A 19,542-nucleotide genomic window follows, 5' to 3' on the forward strand; every position below is an offset into this window, starting at 1 on the left:
CGACTGGGGCACACCACGACTGAGGCACACCAGAATAGTAGTCATCTGCAAAGCTGGAGGACGTCCTAAAGGAACGTGGAATGGGTGTACGTTTTCCAGATCTAAAACATATCATTGTATCTTATACAACAGTCATCTAATAGTCCTTTGCATTTTGTTATTGAATGTGGATGAAGACCACGTGTAGTACCTTTACTCATCAGGCTTGACACAGTGAGGAGAGATAGTTGGAGTCTGAGGCACCATGCAGTCTGACGACCTTTTCCTACGCAAGTTTTGCCGGCAGAGGCCACGACCCCCTCTGACAACGGTCAACTTTGACTCTAAGCGAGAGGGTGGGTTAAGGGCGCGGGTGGTGACAGGGGAGTGGCCCCCGAGGAGGGATGGAACAGATGGGGAGAGTCTTACTACTCCGAGCTGTGTGGGTCTGAACCTGAGGTCAGTGGGCCGAGGACACATCATGCAGAGAAGCAACAGTGACGTGACGCTCGGAGACCTGGACTCCTCTGGTAAGGCGGGAGGGAAGGCAACACGGGCGGTGGGGGAGAAGGCAGGTGCCGGGGCCCAGGAGGACTCAGGGGTGGTGCTGCACAGGGAGTATGGCAGCCTCTCCTCGCTGGAGAGACAGATAGGTCTGTCAGGAACCCAGGAGCCGAGTGCAGAGGACCAAGGCATTCTGAGCCCCAATGCCCTCCGCTTCAAAGACCCCTTTCTGCTGCTGGGCCTGCAGGGAACCCCCCCAGAGCCAGACGGCTTCTTCAGGGCTCTGTCCACCCCCGCAGGAGACACCCCAAAACCAGCCAAGCCCCCAAAGCCTGAGGGGCTGAGCAAGAAGGCCAAGCCCTCTCCTCCACAGATCCCCCAACCAGGTCCTTATGACAACCTGGGGGGAGGAGCCTGGGTCAGGAATTTTGCCCACTATGATGTCCAGAGCATTTTGTTTGACCTCACAGAGGCGGCCAGCAACCGAGACAGCATCGGCCGCAAAAAAAACATCACCTCAGGGGCATCGGCTGCCTCGACGATGCGTCCCCTCACCCAGGCCACGCCCTCCTCGCCCTCGCAGGGCGGGGGCGGTGTTGGGGGGGCTGTGGAGGACCCCTCCCTGGACGAGGGAGATGGCAACGACAACGAGCTGCTGCTCAGCTGCCCCCACTTCCGTAATGAGATGGGGGGTGAGGAGCGGGCGGGCCTGGGGCATACGCAAGGCAGAGGGGGTCTGTGGCTGAGCCTGAGGAACCCCAACGATGCTGTCTCAGTACTGGAGGAACCCAGAGAGAGCCACGTCCAACAGCAGGGCAAGAGCAACTACTTCATAGAACACGCAGACCTGGGAGCCCATTACTACCGCAAATACTTCTACATGAAAGGTGAGTGCTGCGTAGGTGTGTGAGAGAGGTCGTTTGCTTTTCTTGAATTAATAGTGTTAGTCAACAACAGTGTTATAAGGAAACCTGTTATAGATGTGTAAAAACACTCTTTTCACTCCTCAGATCATCAGAACTTCTTTGGTATGGATGACCGCCTTGGTCCAGTGGCCATCAGCTTCCGTAGAGAGGAGAAGGAGGGGTCTAGTGGAGCTCAGTATAACTACAGGATCATCTTCAGAACCACTGAGGTCAGTCTACACCGCAGACTCGTGGTCAAAAAGAGTAGACAGTATTGACAGACTTACAGGTCCTTTTATGAAAACATACTGGCATTCACTCATACACAAACCCAGACTGACACATTATGGCATTATGAAAACACTCATCCATTTCAGTCACTCACACCCCTCTTGCCTTTCTCTTCCTCCCAGCTGAAGACTCTGCGAGGCTCCATCCTGGAGGAGTCCGTGCCCTCAGCGGCCCGCCACACCACCCCCCGAGGCCTGTCTCCTAAAAGGCTCCTGGAGTTCATCATCCCGGAGCTCAACCTCCATTGCCTGCGTCTGGCCTCCACCTCACCCAAGGTCCGAGACACCCTGCTCAAGCTGGACGAACAAGGGGTGAGTAGGTCCCACCCACGGTGCTGCTGCTTACACTGCCACAGCCATACTGACTGGGGCATAGAAATTGAATATATAGATAGATTATTAGACTTAATAGAAATGGGCCTCCCGAGTGGCGCAGCGGTCTAAGGCACTGCATCGCTAGAGGCGTTACAACAGACCTGGGTTCATTTCCCGGGCTGTGCCACAACCGTCCGTGGCCGGGAGTCTCATAGGATGGCACACAATTGGCCCAGTATCGTCCAGGTTAGGAGAGGGTTTGGCCGGTGGGGCTTTACTTGGCTCATTGTGCTCTAGCGACTCCTTATGGTGGGCTGGGTGCCTGCGGGCTGACTCCAGTCGCCAATTGAACGGTGTTTCCTCCGACACGGCTGGTTTCCGGGTTAAGCTGGAGGGTGTTAAGGAGCGTGGTTATGCGGGCATGTTTCGGAGGACGCATGACTCCACCTTCGCCTCTCCCGAGGCAGATGGGGAGTTGCATCAATGAGATAAGATCGAAAAAATTGGGAAAGGTGGATACCTAGTGAGTTGTACAACTGAATGCATTCAACTGAAATTTGTCTTCTGCATTTAACCCAACCCCTCTGAATCAGAGAGGTGCAGGGGGTTGATTGCAGGTAGCCTAGTGGTTAGCGTGTTGGGCTAGTAACCGAAAGGTTGCTGGATCAAATCTCCGAGCTGACAAGGTCAAACATCTGTTGTTCTGCCCCTGAGCAAGGCAGTTAACCTGCTGTTCCCGGGGCGCCGTGGATGTGGATTAAGGCAGCCCCCTCACCTCTCTGATTCAGAGGGGTTGGGTTGAATGCATTCAGTTGTACAACTGACTAGGTATTCCCTTCTTTCCTTTCCATAATCGACATCCACGTCTTCGGGCGCCCGGGGAACACTGGGTTAACTGCCTTGCTCAGGGGCAGAACGACAGATCCTTACCTTGTCCGCTCGGGGATTCGATCCAGCAACCTTTCGGTTACTGACCCAGCGCTCCAACCACTAGGCTATTGGGGAGAAAAAGTGGGTAAAAAAAATAATAAATTGTATATATATTGAATAGAAATGGATAAGGACATTGCAATTTCAATTCATGGTCTATTATTTGTCATTCAGAGATTCATCCTAAACATACTGGATGAAATGTTCATGGTTAGTAACGCTAACTGTGCTGGGTTCACCACTCAGTGTTCTGTCACTCTGCATGGCCTGGCCAATAAAAGGTCAGATCCATTAGGATCAGTGGAGGCCGCTGAGGGGAGGACAGCTCATAATAATGGCTGGAATGGAGTCAACCACATGGAAACCACGTGTTTGATACCATTCCATTTACTCCATTCCAGACATTATTATGAGCCGTCCTCCCCTCAGCAGCCTCCACTGCTCAGGATACTCTGTTAGATGTAAACCTCCTATGGTTTGATGAACAGGTAAGAATTAATGACAAATACTTTCTCCTTCTCTCTCGCTCTCTCTCTCTCCAGCTGAACTTCCAGAGGAAGGTGGGGGTGATGTACTGCCGTGCAGGCCAGAGCTCTGAGGAGGACATGTATAACAACGAGAGCTCGGGGCCGGCCTTCGAGGAGTTCCTGGATCTGCTGGGGGAGCGGGTGAATCTGAAAGGCTGGGAGAAGTACCGAGCTCAGTTGGACACCAAGAGTGAGCACTGCACATACAGATCTGCTATCTTAATTTGATCACTGGCGTTGCAGGGGATTTTCCTTCGCAGCAGGAATGCACACTTGTAGTGTATTCAAGGTTAAAAAAGGCTTCAAACATTTGTCATTTTGTAATTTCCACTTAAAAATGTTGGACTTGATTTGCCCTAGCAAAAAATGTACCAACTCCCAAAATATTTTTCCATTAATTATAATCCACATAATAATTCACATTTCCTGTTTCTGCAGGATTAATTTTCCTGCTGTGAGAAACTGGTCAAATTAAGATAGTACACTTGTACAGTCATTATCACACTATCAATACATTATCTATAGGCTGGATATAGCTCACCCTGTCTGGAGACACACACTATCTAGGGGGCATTATTTGCCAGGGAACACATAAGATTAACACTATCTAACACTGTAATCGTAGCAGTATTGGGGGAGGTAGTATAGTCTGTGTTTGTCCTCCATCTTAATACTGTCCATCTCTGTGTAATCTCAGCACCCTAGAGTCAGACCACAGTGTACTGACAGTTTAGTCTGTGTTTACACTATCTGAAGACTGTCTCTCACTCTGTTAACTACTAGGCTGAGAGCGACGTGTGTAAACCTTTGTGTGTGTGTGTGTGTGTGTGTGTGTGTGTGTGTGTGTGTGTGTGTGTGTGTGTGTGTGTGTGTGTGTGTGTGTGTGTGTGTGTGTACAGCGGACTCCACAGGGACCCAGTCCCTCTACACACACTACCAGGACTATGAGGTGATGTTCCATGTGTCCACCATGCTGCCCTACACGGCCAACAACACACAACAGGTAACAATACACACTGCTTTACAGAACACCAAGGAAACCCAGTCAACTAAGGGGCTCGCGATTGGCGCAGTGGTCTAAGGCACTGCATCTCAGTGCTAGAGGTGTATCACAACCGGCCGTGATTGGGAGTCCCATAGGGCGGCGCACAATTGGCCCAGCGTCGTCCGGGTTTGGCTGGGGTAGACCGTCATTGTAAATAAACATTTGTTCTTAACTGACTTGCCTAGTTAAATAAATAAACAATCAGCTATAGCAATGATGGTGTGATAACATAGTATTTAGAAGGTACTTTTGAAATCTGAAGGCTCGCGCACATCACACCGACCGGATGTGGATCTAGCATTCGTTTGCTAATCGTTCAGCGCGGTGTGTTTTAGGGACCACCCGCAGTAGATGTCTGACTGACGATCTTTTTCACGAGATTCTACATGTGGAGTCGCAAATGACTTTCAGAGATACTAAGTACTCTTAGCCAGCAAACGCAATTGGTGTGTTTGAGCCTTAATGCTATCAGAAGCAGAGGTCCTGATCTTTTATTCAAGCACGGTTTGGTATTTTTATGTTGAAGAGAATAATCAACTTTCACAAGCAGCATTCCTGTAGTAAATCACAATTTAAAAAATAATCTTCTTGATTCTGTGTTTATGTCATGGTTATTCTTTGGTGGTAAAAGCTACACATTTCCCCATAGTACTATGTTGAAATGAAGGCTTTCACGCTTGAGTAATGTCGCACAACAAGCATGACAGACAAATTCTTTGTTCTTCTGCGTTTCTATGTCCAACACCCACTCTAAAAGCATGCTGTGTCTGCCTATAGCTACTGATATACTGCCTCTCTGTCTGTTTGGCTGGCAGTCAGGCTGGGGAGCCGCTCACATGTCAGTTCTTCTGGTGGAGTGATTTGGAAACATGACACCATGCAAATAACTAACACCAAATAACTAACACCAAATAACTAACTGCACATGATCATTAGTGGATCAAATAACCAAAACAAAACAGCTTCCCCACTCTCTTGACTACCTCGCTAACCCTATCTCTCTCTCTCTCTCTCTCCTTCTCTTTCTCTCTCTCTGTCCCTCTATATCTCTCTCTCTGTCCCTCTCTATCTCTCTCTCTCCCTCTCTTTCTCTCTCTCTGTCCCTCTCTATCTCTCTCTCTTCCTCTCTCTCCCTCCCTTTCTCTCTCTGTCCCTCTCTATCGCTCTCTCTCTCTGTCCCTCTCTCTCTCTTCCTCTCTCTTGCTCTCTTCCTCTCTCTCTATCTCTGTCCCTCTCTATCTCTCTCTCTCTCCATTTCCCTCTCCCTGCTACCCCCCCCCGTCTCTGTTTGGTAGTTGCTGAGAAAGAGGCACATTGGGAATGACATAGTGACCATAGTGTTCCAGGAGCCAGGGGCTCTGCCCTTCACTCCTAAGGCCATCCGCTCCCATTTCCAACATGTCTTCATCATCGTCCAGGTGGAACAGTCCTGCTCTGACCATACCTACTACAGGTGAGAAAATAACCTTCTCTCCTGCTCTACCACTGTACCTGGCTGCTCCACAACTGCCTCAGTTGGTTTATTTTCTTTCAGCATTATCAATCAGAGATTACAGGTGTAAGAACTGTGTAACAACATGTTCACTGTTATCATATTGTACTTACCAGGGAATCAAAACTATGACTGTTTAGCAAGACTATGATTATGATTAAACCCTAACACACTCTCTCCTTTCCCCTCTGCTGTTGTTGTTGACTATACTTTTCCACCTCCTCTCTCTCCCTCTCTCTCTCTCTCTCTCTATCTCAGGGTGGCGGTGACACGCTCCAAAGACATCCCGTTATTTGGGCCTCTGTTCCCCAAGGGTGCTCGATTCCCCCGTTCCCCTGCCTTCAGAGACTTCCTGCTGGCCAAGGCGGTGAATGCTGAGAACGCTGCAGAGAAGGCGGAGAAGTTCCGCTCTATGGCCACCCGGACACGACAGGAGTACCTGAAGGACCTGGCAGAAAACTACGTGACCACCACGCCAATTGACTCCTCCACCAAGTTCCCTCTGCTGTCCCTGGGGAGCAAACGCAAAGACAAACTAAAGGGGGCCAAAGGGGCAGAGCTGCACAGTGCTGGGGCGTTGGTCTGGGCTGTGATGGCCACCAGTGGGAATGAGGGGGAGACAGGAGGACACAAGCTACCCTGTCTACTGGGGGTTTCAGCTGAATCAGTGGTGCTGATCGAGAGATACACACGGAGGGTGGTGTTCAACTGCTGCTGCCGCGATGTGATTGGCTGGAAGGCGGTGATAGACAGCAGGGCCATAGGCGGGCCTTGCCTGGATATCTTCTATGAGAGGGGGGAGGCTGTGTCAATCAGTGTGATGGACAGCCAGGCGGAGGAGATACGGGAGATGGTGCAGAGACTGGAGGTGGGAAGTCTTTAAAACACCGCTGCTCATAAACTATTAAGTTAGTGAATCATTGTTTCTGTTCTGATGATACATTACTGGATACTCACTGTGTCCTGTTTCTGTGTCCAGTTGGTGACACGGGGGTGCGAGGCACGGGAGGTGACCCCCCTGCGTGACGGGGTGGGCCAGCCAGGCTTCCTGATGAGCGAGGAGGGCTTTGTGACGGATCTGCAGCGGTTCGGCTATGCGGAGAGCGGGGGTCTGCAGCTGGGGGCGCGGGTGGTGCGTCTGTGTGGCCATGCCCTGGTGCACCTAGGACCAGAGGAGAGAACCAGACTCCTCCGCACCGCCCACAAGATCCACATCACCGTCATCCCTCCAGATGAGAACGGCAAGCCCCGCAGGTCAGAGAGGGGGGTGAAGGGGGGTCAGGGGTAGTGAGAGATGGATGGGGATACATGACAGTGGGGAGGGGAGGGTAACATGGCGAGAATTAAGGGGAGAGAAGGCTGGGGGAGAGGCAGATATGGAGAGAAGGATGGGGGTCAGGGTTCAAGGAAGTTTGGTAGGTGAAGACTAATGTTGATAAGGAGTTAAAGGACAAGGGAGGGAGGGGGGGGGGGGGGGGGGGGACAGATGAATTCAGGAGGTCAGGGACACACCATTCCAGGGTCACAGCTCACTCTGTTGTTTATGGCGTGTTGTAGTCAGTGTCCCAGCTGGTTAACCACCAATCAATGTGTCTAATGGCCTCTAATGATAGTGACCCAGGTAGTGGCAGTTAGCAAAGACCTCTACATTCTTCTACTGTCAGCCAGATGGACAGTGTTACTGCAGCCTGGTAAAGGAGGAACTTCTCAGACAGAGGAAAGGCAAAACTAAACAGGATATTAACAGGGCTCATGTACATGTCAAACTGGTTGGTGGAGCTATCTACAGAGAGAACCCCTCATTAGTAGATATGGTTTTGACAGTCGTGTTTAAGAACAACCCCAAAAGTGTGGCCACTGTCAGAATGTTGTTACATCTTATAATAGGGAATGACAACTCTTGGATTTCAAAGAGATGCCATGTTTTTTCACTGGTAAATCTATGTTTTTGTTGTTGTGCAAAATCCTCAGAGGTACTGCTCTAGAATACTGTACCATTCATGAATAAACGGAGTGTATTAAAAGGGATGTATATATTTATGTAATATTTATTCAGTAATACCATCTTGTTAGTGAAACTTTTCTTGCTCTCCTGCTGTCTCTAATGGCTCCAGGAGTTTCTCAGAGTTATACCAGAAAGCCATCCAGGATGCAGAGCGTAAGCCTGGGGAGGGCCAGTCTGGAGAGGCCTGGGTGCTGGACGAGAGGGAGGAGGAGGAAGAGGAGATGGAGGAAGAGGAGCGGGAACAGGGAGAGGGGAAGGAGGCGGAGACGATGGAGGGACCAGCAGAGGGAGGAGAGGCTGAGGACAGGCTGTCAGAGACTGGACAGGGTGAGGAGGACCAGGGGGACCAGGGCTCCCTCCTCTCCCCACCCAGCCTGCCTCTGTTACGGGCCACCTCCCTGCAGGACCACCCACTCAACCAGATCGTGGAGATCACCCCCTCCCAGCTAACACGCAGCTACTCCCTAGAGAGGCACCCGTCCTGCCGAGACATATGTGACAGGTATGTGACCTCCACCCTCAGCCCCATCATAAACCTCAGGTTATTTATTCCTCAGAGGATTCTCTGACATCCTTGTCATCATGAGTTCAAACATCATGGTTTTTACTAGGTATTATTGTGTGTGTTTATGGTTTCATCGAATGAACTCAAATTTTAGCCCAAATCTCAGCTATCCTGAAGATGACTAGATTAACTAGTTTGCCCTCCAGATTGGATTGGAAAGTCATTAGTGTAAACAGCGGATTTATAATCTGTGTATGTCTCAATCTTTGTGTCTCTCTGTGACAGGCATTTGTATGACAACGTGGGTGTGAAGTTGAAACATCACATCTATGAGAACCCAGAGGAGCTGAGAGACACCACGCCTGACCTCATCCTGGCTGTCAAACCCAAGATGCCCCTGGACGAGGAACAGGTACAGACACACACAGGCATGGAGACAAATGACAATCTGGATAATAATCTGATGAAGGTCCACACCCCCTAGTCTGACTGTTTCTATCTCTCTCTCTTTCCCTCTAGTTTGTGGGGGCTGAGTTGGGTGAGGAGAGGCCATCAGCGAGTGACCCCTCCCTGTCCTCCACCCGGTTGTCATGTCTGAACAGAGCGGAGAGAAACTCCCGAGCCCTGAGCCTACACAACTCCATCACCAAGAGTGGGTGTTCCACCACACCACTCACTCTATCCTGCATAACATCCCAATTCCTCTCCAATGTCCTTACACACCTCATTACCATCACCACATCCTCAAATATCAACTACCCCTAGGTAGACGTCCTAGTTTTAGGTGAGGATGGTGATGATGTGTGTTATGAATCCTATTTCCCATGTATTTCTCCTGTTTATTAAACAGCACTTTAACACTGGCATGCATAAACAATAGCGTCTATTAGCGACTGCTCAGCGATGTTGATCACCTTCCTGATGATGGCAAACAGACAGTTGTTCCACTGCCACAACAGCTTGAGAGTGAGAGCAGTAAAACAAAAGAAAGCTAACTGTAAAGAGAGAGAGGAGTAGCTATGATAAGAGAAGGACTATGAAGGCAAGGCCGTCTGAAACAAAAGGCCTCTGTGCAGACCCTGTGCCAGCTGATGAGGCCAGGCCGAATGGTGCTATTACAACTGTTCAAAAATGCTCTCTGCTGTAATTGAGACTCAAATCCCTTTTTAGCCCCCAGACCCTTTCTCCCCTAAAACCTTCTCCTCATTATCCTCCTTTAGCCCTCCCTTCCATCCCCTTTGTCCCTCTTCTTTCATCTAGGCTGCCCCCTATCCCCATAACCCAATATGCCCCCGCCCCTCTACCATCCCCTACCAGCTACACACCAAAGGAGGGCCAGATGGGGGTGGGCTTTAGGCTGCCTCAAATCAAGGATCCCTTTTGGACCATCTGCTCTCTCTTTCTCTGCCGTGAGGCTATGAGACTCATCACAGTGTTTCTGTAAGAGCTCACACACTCATCCTCTCAGCAGATACTTCAGCTTTCTTGGAGGAGATTGTCTCTGTTTCCCTCCCCACACTCCAGAAGGCCGTCACACACAGAGATTGAAAGAACCCACTTCTCGCTCTCACACTGCAGCTAGTCGGGCAGCGCCACCGAGGCAGCAAAGCATTGTGGTAGCACCCCCTGGTGGTGGCTCTTTGTCCTTGTTGAACCACAGAAGGAATTTGCCTGCTCATAAATCCCACAATTCTGTTGTGTTGTCCTGCTTTATTGTCATGGTCTGCTGCTCACCTTGTTGATATGCCTTTGTTATGAAAGCCCATTGAAACTCTGTTTCTCTCTTCCAGTCCTGTCGGAGACCACAGATTCCTCAGAGGAGGAGTGGCAGTCTATAGCTGATCTAGCCACGGCATGCCGCAGCATGCTAGAAGCCTTGTCACGTGAAGGTAAGAAGACATCCATCTGCATGGGATGACAACAGATTATGTTATTTTACTAAATGCATCTACAGCTGTCATATTTGATACATTACCACAGGAAATTGTCAAATTAGCACTGTTGAAAACAAAATACTTTATTTTCTATCGAGTGTATATGGCTGGCTGTGTATGACTGGCTCTGTGTGGTTGGGCTCAGTGACTAACATGGGTAAGTGATGTGTCATATTTCACAACGTAAAGCAGGAGATGGGACCCAAGGAGCAGACTCCCTGACAGAAGGCAAGCTAAAGGACATGAAGGACAGGTGGGTTTGGGTCTCTAGCTATACACGGCTGGTAGCCTAGTGGTTAAAGCGTTGGGCCAGTAACCGAAAGGTTGCTGGATTGAATCCCCGAGCTGACAAGGTAAAAATCTGTCTTTCTACCCCTGAACAAGGCAGTTAACCCACTGTTCCCCGGTGGGCTGTCAATGAAAATAAGAATTTGTTCTTAACTGAATTGCCTAGTTAAATAAAGGTTAAATATCAAATGAAAAATAAATACATGCACACACTGAGATTGGATCACTGTAGACCTCTATGCATGTCTCTCTGTGTATGTGAACTCCAAATGGTGTCTGACTCATTGTCCTTTGTGTGGATCTTCTTGTGGGAGGTTGTAAATCAGAGATGGACTTTTGAACAGTGTGCATATTTCAGCCTCTCTGTTGCTCATCATGATACTGGCTCTTTGGCATATTGCCTGTCCTTAGATCTCCCCCCATCATCTCTCACACTCTCTTTCTTTAACTCTCCAACTCTCTCTCTCCTGCTGTTATGTATTCTCCTTCTTTCTCTCTGATTAATAATCATTTGGTGGTTGCTTATATTTGTCCTGTTTCATACGTGTTAATTGGACATGTATTTTTGTGCATATCCCAACTCCCCCTGAGACCCCCTCAGAGAGTGGGGTCACAGCCAGTACCTCAGCCTCCTCTCTGTTTGACTCAGTGTGAATGCATGTGCCTCTTTCACCCCATTCCCCCCTTTATTGTGTCTCACATTCTGACTCAAAGTCTCTCTCTGTCTTTTCACACAAACACAAAACAGAGAGGATACAGGCAGGGCCGGCCCCAGGCATAAGCGACATAAGCTGTCTCCTAGGGTGCCCGACCACCTATCAAAAAATCTATATATATACACTACCGTTCAAAAGTAACTTTCTCCTGAAACTTGTCAGTCTATTCTTGTTCTGTGAAATGAAGGCTATGCGAGAAATTGCGAGAAATCATGCGAGAAATTGCCAAGAAACTGAAGATCTCGTACAACGCTGTGTACTACTCCCTTTACAGAACAGCGCAAACCAGCGTCTCTAACCAGAATAGAAAGAGGAGTGGGAGAAAGTTCTTTGTTTCTGGACATTTTGAGCCTGTAATCGAACCCACAAATGCTGATGCACCAGATACTCAACTAGTCTAAAGAAGGCCAGTTTTATTGCTTCTTTAATTAGCACAACAGTTTTCAGCTGTGCTAACATAATTGCAAAAGAGGGCCTCCCGGGTGGCGCAGTGGTCTAAGGCACTGCATCGCAGTGCTAGCTGTCCCGAGTGGCGCAGTGGTCTAGCTGTGCCACCAGAGATTCTGGGTTTGAGTCCAGGCTCTGTCGCAGCCGACCGGGAGGCCCATGGGGCGGCGCACAATTGGCCCAGCGTCGTCTGGGTTAGGGAGGGTTTGGCCGGCAGGGATATCCTTGTCTCATTGCGCACTAGTGACTCCTGTGGCGGGCCGGGCGCAGTGCACGCTGACCAGGTCGCTAGGTGTACGGTGTTTCCTCCAACACATTGGTGCGGCTGGCTTCTGGGTTGGATGGGCATTGTGTCAAGAAGCAGTGCGGCTTGGTTGGGTTGTGTTTCAGAGGACGCGTGGCTCTCAACCTTCGCTTCTCCCGAGTCCGTACGGGAGTTGCAGCGATGAGACAAGACTAACTACTACCAATTGGATACCTTGAAATTGGGGAGAAAAAGGGGTGAAAAAATTAAAAACATAATTGCATTTTTTTTTTTTATGATCAATTAGCCTTTTAAAATTATAAACTTGGATTAGCTAATACAACGTGCCATTGGAACACAGGAGTGATGGTTGCTGATAATGGGCCTCTGTATGCCTATGTAGATATTCCATTAAAAATCTGCCGTTTCCAGCTACAATAGTCATTTACAACATTAACAGTGTCTACACTGTATTTCTGATCAATTCGATGTTATTTTAATGGACAAAAAATTAGCTTTTCTTTCAAAAACAAGGACATTTCTAAGTGACCCCAAATTTTTGAACGGTAGTGTGTATTTTTTTGGAACTCAATCTGTTGAGAGTTAGAACAGTTGAATACATCAAGTGCATTTTCGAAATTTGGTTGACCATCAGAAGTTTTTCTCTTGTCATGTCAGTTACTAACAGTTACTCAATTAGCCCATGTCAGCTAACAATTTTTTTGATTGGTCAATTAGTCTAGCCGGGGCCTCCCGAGTGGCGCAGTGGTCTAAGGCATTGCATCGCAGTGCTAGAGGCATCACTACGGACCTGGGTTCGATCCCAGGCTGTGTCGCAGCTGTCCGTGACCGGGAGACCCGTGAGGCGGCGCACAATTGGACCAGCGTTGTCCGGGTTAGGGGAGGGTTTGGCCAGCCGGGATGTCCGGGCCGGGCGCATACACGCTGACTTTGGTCGCCAGGTGTACGGTGTTTCCTCCGACACATTGGGGTGGCTGGCTTCCGGGTTAAGTGAGCAGTGTGTCAAGAAGCAGGGTCGTGTTTCGGAGGACGCGTGGCTCTTGGCCTTTGCCTCTCGAGTCCGTACGGGAATTGCAGCGATGGGACAAGACTGTAACTACCAATTGGATACCACGAAATTGGGGAGAAAAAGTGGTAAAATAAAAAATAGTCTAGCCAGCTATCTAAACTTGTAGGAATCATGGTTGAATTATCGACAGGGCCACTAAAATGTTTTGCCTGCGAGGTGGTGTAGCCCCCCAACAAAATTTTGCTCAAGGCCCCCAAAAGGCTAGGGCCGACCCTGGATACAGGAAACATACAGACAGCACCAAACTATGTGCATTATACTGAGTGTGTGTCTCTGTCCCGTTTCGCCAGTGACTCACCGGGCCACCTGGAGGAGAAGGTGTCCCAGCTGGAGGACATGCTGAAGAGGCTGCAGGACGACTTGCAAAAGGTACTCCCCATTCAGATGGCCAACCACAGCCCCTCCCCAGACCCCCCCCACAGCATCCTGCCCACACAGTGACCCCACGACCCCCCCATCCCGTCCACTTACCCCCCACCCTACCTTGTACCCCACCCTCCCTTCTCCTCACCCAACCCCCTGATTCCTACTACAGACAGACAGACGGACGGACGGACGGACGGACGGACGGAATGTAGAAGTAGGGTGGGCCAAGCAAAAGAAACCTGTCTTGTCATTGGGCAGGGTGAACAGAGGAGATGAGAAGATTGGCTGGAGGGACTTTGGGCAACCATGCTCACTCTCTCAACACTAAGTGACCAATGGCAGTAGAGGCAAGTACAGCATGAGATTTTTCCTCTGTTGTTGCGTTGAAAACAAAATAACAATTGGAAATGGAACTACTAAAAAACAGACCTGAGTTCATTAACCCAATAACCTAAAACGACCTGTGGGGTCCTTCATGGATGTGAAAGATGTAAGCAAAGTTCCTCCTCGCAACCCTGAAGGTCTGACAGGCTGTCAGTCATCCCTGTGTGCAGCCTCAGGACCTCAGCACCATTTCTCCATTCACAGGCTCTTCTCTGGGAAACATGGGGACTTGGGGATGGATGCCCTTTGAAGCCTTCAGAACTACTGAATGACTAGCTGCTCTTGTAGTGTTGGTTACACAATGTAGAGCATCTGGGGAGGAAAGGAAGACTGAAGCAAATTGGAGAAAGGGTGAGAAAGAGTGAAAGAAGGAGAGAGAAATGAAGAGGGTTTGGAAGCCTCCCAAGCATCCTTAAACACATTTGGGTGAGACATGATTCCTTTGTTACAGTAACGAGGGTGTTTAATCTCTGAGGTCAAATGAAACCCTATGGTATGCAGTGTGCTATATCCCCTCCAACGTAGTCCTTTTCACCACTCAAATATCAAAGAGACGCCACACTGCCAGTGTTTAAAACTGCCATCCAACTAAGTGAATGACATTCTAAGGATTTTAGTGCAAATGCTATTCGCTCAACTTCTTGAAACATGTGAGACATGAAGCACACATAAGAATCAAACTCTGCAGATATTATGGTCACAATCCTGTGGCTATAACTCCAACATTTCGTAACTCCCTACTCTTCCTCTGAACACTCACCATTAACACAGTGTTATCATCAATCTAGACAACACACAGACATTAACAGCCAGGGACAATTAACAAAGAAGGAAGACGACCTAACAGGGACATGCCACATCAGATGATCCATTTTCTCTGTTGTTTACCTTCTGCCCTGGTAGAGTGAGTGAGCATGGTTGGTTATGGGCTTTCCCGGTCCCATAGTATGTCCAGCAGAAACAAGTAGGAATTAGCTAAGACCGTGGGAATTGTGTTACCTCAGAGTAGCTGGTTAGGTTCCATTCAGAAGTGTGATGTGAAACATGGACTACTTTTGGTTAGTCTTTGGTTTCTGTCTGACTGCCAAGACGGGAGGGTTGACGGTACTGAAGCTAGTGTAGTATGGCCCAGTGAACAATCACCTGATGTGGTGATGATCATTGGTTACTTTGCTTTCTGTTGGACTCTCAACTTTACATTTATTAATTTTCCAATTCTGAAGCTGAGTACTTGTTATTTCAGGTGTATTGACTTGCTCCAGGGCACAGTTGCACTATGGTCCACTAGGGAGTTGAACCAGCAAAGCCATACAGTACTGCTGCTATCAAAGAGAATTCCTATTGACCCAGATTGATGATAACTGGTCTCATCTATCATGAATTGTTATTGTCAACTATCCGTAACCCGTCCCCTCCTCATCCCACGACTCACTGACATCACACCAGACAGACAGACAGACAGACAGACAGACAGACAGACAGACAGACAGACGAGAGAGAAAGACAGACAGGAGACAGACAGGAGACAGACAGACAGGAGACAGACAGACAGGCAGACAGACAGACAGACAGACAGACAGACAGACAGACAGGAGACAGACAGGAGACAGACAGACAGACAGACAGACAGACAGACAGACAGACAGACAGACAGACAGACAGACAGACAGACAGACAGACAGGAGACAGACAGACAGACAGACAGACAGACAGACAGACAGACAGACAGACAGACAGACAGACAGACACAGACAGAGAGACAGCCAGACCAGACGAGACAGATAGACAGACAGACAGATAGATAGACACAGACAGACAGACAGACAGAGAGACCAGACAGACAGAGACAGCCGGACGAGACAGACAGACGTCAGTCTGGATAGAACCCTCTCTGTGTAGATAGTAAAACAAATCAACACCATTACATAAGGCAAAGGTGCAGGGAGGCAATATAATTAAGCAATAAGGCACGAGGGGGTGTGGTAAATGGCCAATATACCACGGCATAGGGCTGTTCTTATGCATGACGCAGTGCCTGGCCATAAACCACAAATCCCTGAGGTGCCTTATTGCTATTCTAAACTGTTTACCAACGTAATTAGAGCAGTAAAAAGACATGTTTTGTCATACCCGTGTCAGTTAAAGGTTTAGTGTTAAAGCAATAATGCTGTTGGTAACACTGGTTGTGCTGGTAGTGGCCCCTGTCTGTTTGTGTACCCTAAGCCTCCGATTTCCTGTCTCTGTCACAACTCTTGATACAGTTTGTGACATAGCAAACAGGAAGCATTTACTATGGCAAATCACCGCTCTAAAAATTGCAATAGCTGATTTCAAACTGAATTCCAAGTAGTGAGAGATTAGGGTGACCCCTGCTGTTTGGTTGATGAGGAATGCAAGACATTTTGGAGCTTGGGTCTTTATGGAAATCTCACTTGTATAACAATCAGCTACATTGGAAATAAAATGTTATGGCAATTCCTCTGCTCTCGTTTAATGAGAGATTGATTTATTAATTGGTTGTTTGGTCTGGAACAAGTGGTTGCCATAGTAAATCCCATCTAAACATTTCCTCCATACTCCACTTCTCCCTATGGAGTGCTTTTATAGAAGGAAATTGGTTTGTATTTGCGTGTGTGAGTGCGTGCGTGTATCTGGTGTGTGTGTGTACTTCTCTAGTACCCTGCCTTGCTTGCACTGCTACCACAAGGAATGTATGTGTATGTTTGTGAACCCGTCTGTCTGCGCGTGCCTGCTGTCCAGCCCAGTCCAAGCCAGCCCTCACCCACCTCCACCCACACCCAGATCCCTCTCACCCCTCCATCCATCCCAGCCATGGTGGTCTGACAGACGGGTGTTGTTGTGTGCCGCTCCCTGGCAGGAGAAGGAGGACAAGGCGGTGCTGCAGGCCGAGGTGCAGAGCCTCAGGCAGAATAACCAGCGGCTGCAGGAGGAATCCCAGAGCACCGTGGCCCGCCTCATCAAAGTCACCGAGCTGCTGTGCAATGTCAACAAGCCCTGCTAGCTCTCTCACAGTACACACTATGTGTACACAGACACAATATAACACACACACACAAGATCACACACAAACAAACTCACATAAACAAAGGCAGACATTCAATATTGTATACAAACACCCATGCACAATACATCAACATACTCTATTACTGTTGCTCACTGTATATTAATACAGACACACACACACACATGCATAATACTCTGCATTCTGTAGAATGACATTTGAACTCTGGACCAGCCCATGAGTGTCGAACCAACTGAAAAACAACCCTGAGTCATTTCTCACCATCTGATGGTCTTCTCAATAGCTTGACCAGTTGAGCAGCATATCCAGGGTTGCTCTTTGCCCAATAGTGTGTTTCTTTGTACCGTGAGTGTGCGCGTGCGTGCATCACCATGGTTATTTTATCTTGCTTCACATACTTGACAAGTTGGGCAGAATAGCAATTGCTTAAAGCTACCCAATTGATTTAGATGAAGAGACACATGTGCAGCATGTTTGATGGCTGTTTATTTCAATTGACCCAAAGTGTGTGTACAGTATGTAAACAGTAGTCTCTCTCCTCTCTGCTCAACCCTCTCCATGATATGCAACGTCTCGGACTGAGAACAAACAGCTCAGCTGTGCACCATTAGAGTGGAGGGCCTTGGAGCTACATAGGGAAAATGACATGCATGCAGGCAGCCTGCTTGAAAAGACAGACTGATGCATACTGACCCTGCCTCTCTCTGCCAACCTGCTCACAGAATGGTTAGTTCATTGTGTAGAGACACTATTCTCTCCCCTCCCTACCGCCTCAGCTTCATTTGAAGGGTTGTGGACTTGAGTCGGCCAGTAACAGAGTATTTCACATCTGCTTTCAGGGAATGAGATGCAATTTAGTTATAAGGGAATGGACTCACCGAATGGACTCAGAGAGCTGGTGGTGTTCCGTGCAAGTAGTTGAGACGGATATGGAAGTGGATAATACCTTGGATGAGGATGAAACAATGGAACTTTATCCCTTAAAGACTGGCTGTAGAAGCTACACTGTAGAAAGTACGCCTCCTGCTGGACTGAGCCATGCACTGCCACACAGCAGCTCTCCTTTCAAAGAAAAAAACATTGTAGAGATTTAATGTAAACTGAACAGGATTCCTTTAGTGAACACAGCCATCTGTGTTCAATTATATTTTGTGTTTGTTTGTTTGCTGGCTACAATGATAATTCAGTGTATTTGAAAGTCATTTGGAAAGGTTCTAGAGTGGTTGACTGGGTGAGGGATTCCCTCATTTCATCTTTCTGTGTGTGTACCTACTGTATGTGTTTCTGCGTTGTTTTTGCACTTTTAGCATAACCTATATGGGCATGGGACAGGGCACTATTTAACCTCCTGCCCAGGTTTATGCCTTGCTTGAAAAATGAAAGTGGATTTGATCTCACCCCACCTCATCTTCAGGTCCACTGCTGATGATGCCAATAACAATATGAGATCAGAGGAGGACGGGATTATTCCTCCTCCAAGACTGTTCTGCCAAAAGACGCCAGGGCAGATCTCCTACACCCCACTCAGACCACTGGACCCAGCTGTGACACACCCAAAATAACTAGACTTAAAATTTGGAAGGGATGCCAAACAATCGTCAATCATACTGTCTCAATGCTACTTTTTAAAGACCTACCCTTTTACTTCCTCTTGTGATTTTATTTTAGAGTCACTGTGATTGCCCGGTACCAGCAGATTACCATATATTCTAATGAAATAAAACATCTAAACTTGATCTATATGTGAAGATGACATGTACCAGCTGAAGTGTTCAATGTTACTTAGCGCATTCGGTTGTGTATGCCGTCCATTGCAGGATGGTTTAATATGCAGACCAGTGTAAATGTGGCCGAACAGGCTGTTTGATCCATGCTGTTTGAAATGGTGATGCCTTGTTGGAAATGATTAGCAGAGTTGAGAAGTGGAAGAATATCTGATGTTTTACTGTGTTCTTCGGTATAGTTCTTTAGATTCTAGGAGGTTGTTGAAGCATGATACTGCACCAGGCAACTTCCTAGCTCCCCTCTGTGTGTGTGTGTGTGTGTATGTATGTATGTATAAAAATGTAATAACTTATTAATCTTGCAAATGTGGAATTCCTTGTTGGATGTTTTAATACAAGGGGGGAGGGAGGAAGCAATTACATGTGCTAAAAAGTTAAACTGGTATGGTGGGGGTTGGTTTAAAGGAATAATCTTTTTTTGGTAGAAATTCAAACACAAGAAGACAGCAGGAAATATATTTCTGCAATGTTCTAGTATTTCTTGGGGGAATAATATTGGTTATCATTATCATATTACTATTGAGCTATTCATTCAGAGCTCCTACGTTCACATTCAATAAGGTCTCTAATGCCAACTAGGTATGTGTTAAAGAGTGACTCCTCCACAGAGGACCGGACAGGCAACATGGTCAGACTGGTTCATGTGAAGGCTTCTCTCTCAGACATTCTGCCTACCTGAAAGTGTAATGAATGGTAACTCAGCTTGGTGTCTTCATTTCAGTTCTTCATGGTAGCAGACAGTGACAGGT

At 48.0% G+C, this 19,542-nt stretch overlaps 1 protein-coding gene across 1 annotated transcript; it reads left to right on the forward strand.

The window, feature by feature from the left end:
• Positions 1-244: 244 nt before the first annotated feature.
• On the forward strand, positions 245-19,529 carry LOC120021046 (signal-induced proliferation-associated 1-like protein 2). Its single transcript, XM_038964696.1, has 16 exons — positions 245-1,370; positions 1,494-1,618; positions 1,802-1,990; positions 3,466-3,640; positions 4,350-4,453; positions 5,791-5,948; positions 6,246-6,855; positions 6,967-7,241; positions 8,102-8,209; positions 8,366-8,494; positions 8,783-8,909; positions 9,017-9,149; positions 10,288-10,386; positions 10,624-10,684; positions 13,507-13,585; positions 16,845-19,529. The coding sequence occupies exons 1-16, from the start codon at positions 245-247 to the stop codon at positions 16,986-16,988; spliced, it is 3,642 nt and encodes a 1,213-aa protein (XP_038820624.1). The 3' UTR covers positions 16,989-19,529.
• The last annotated feature ends 13 nt before the right edge of the window (positions 19,530-19,542 follow it).

This window comes from Salvelinus namaycush, chromosome 26 (assembly GCF_016432855.1).
Source record: "Salvelinus namaycush isolate Seneca chromosome 26, SaNama_1.0, whole genome shotgun sequence".
NCBI lineage: Eukaryota > Metazoa > Chordata > Actinopteri > Salmoniformes > Salmonidae > Salvelinus > Salvelinus namaycush.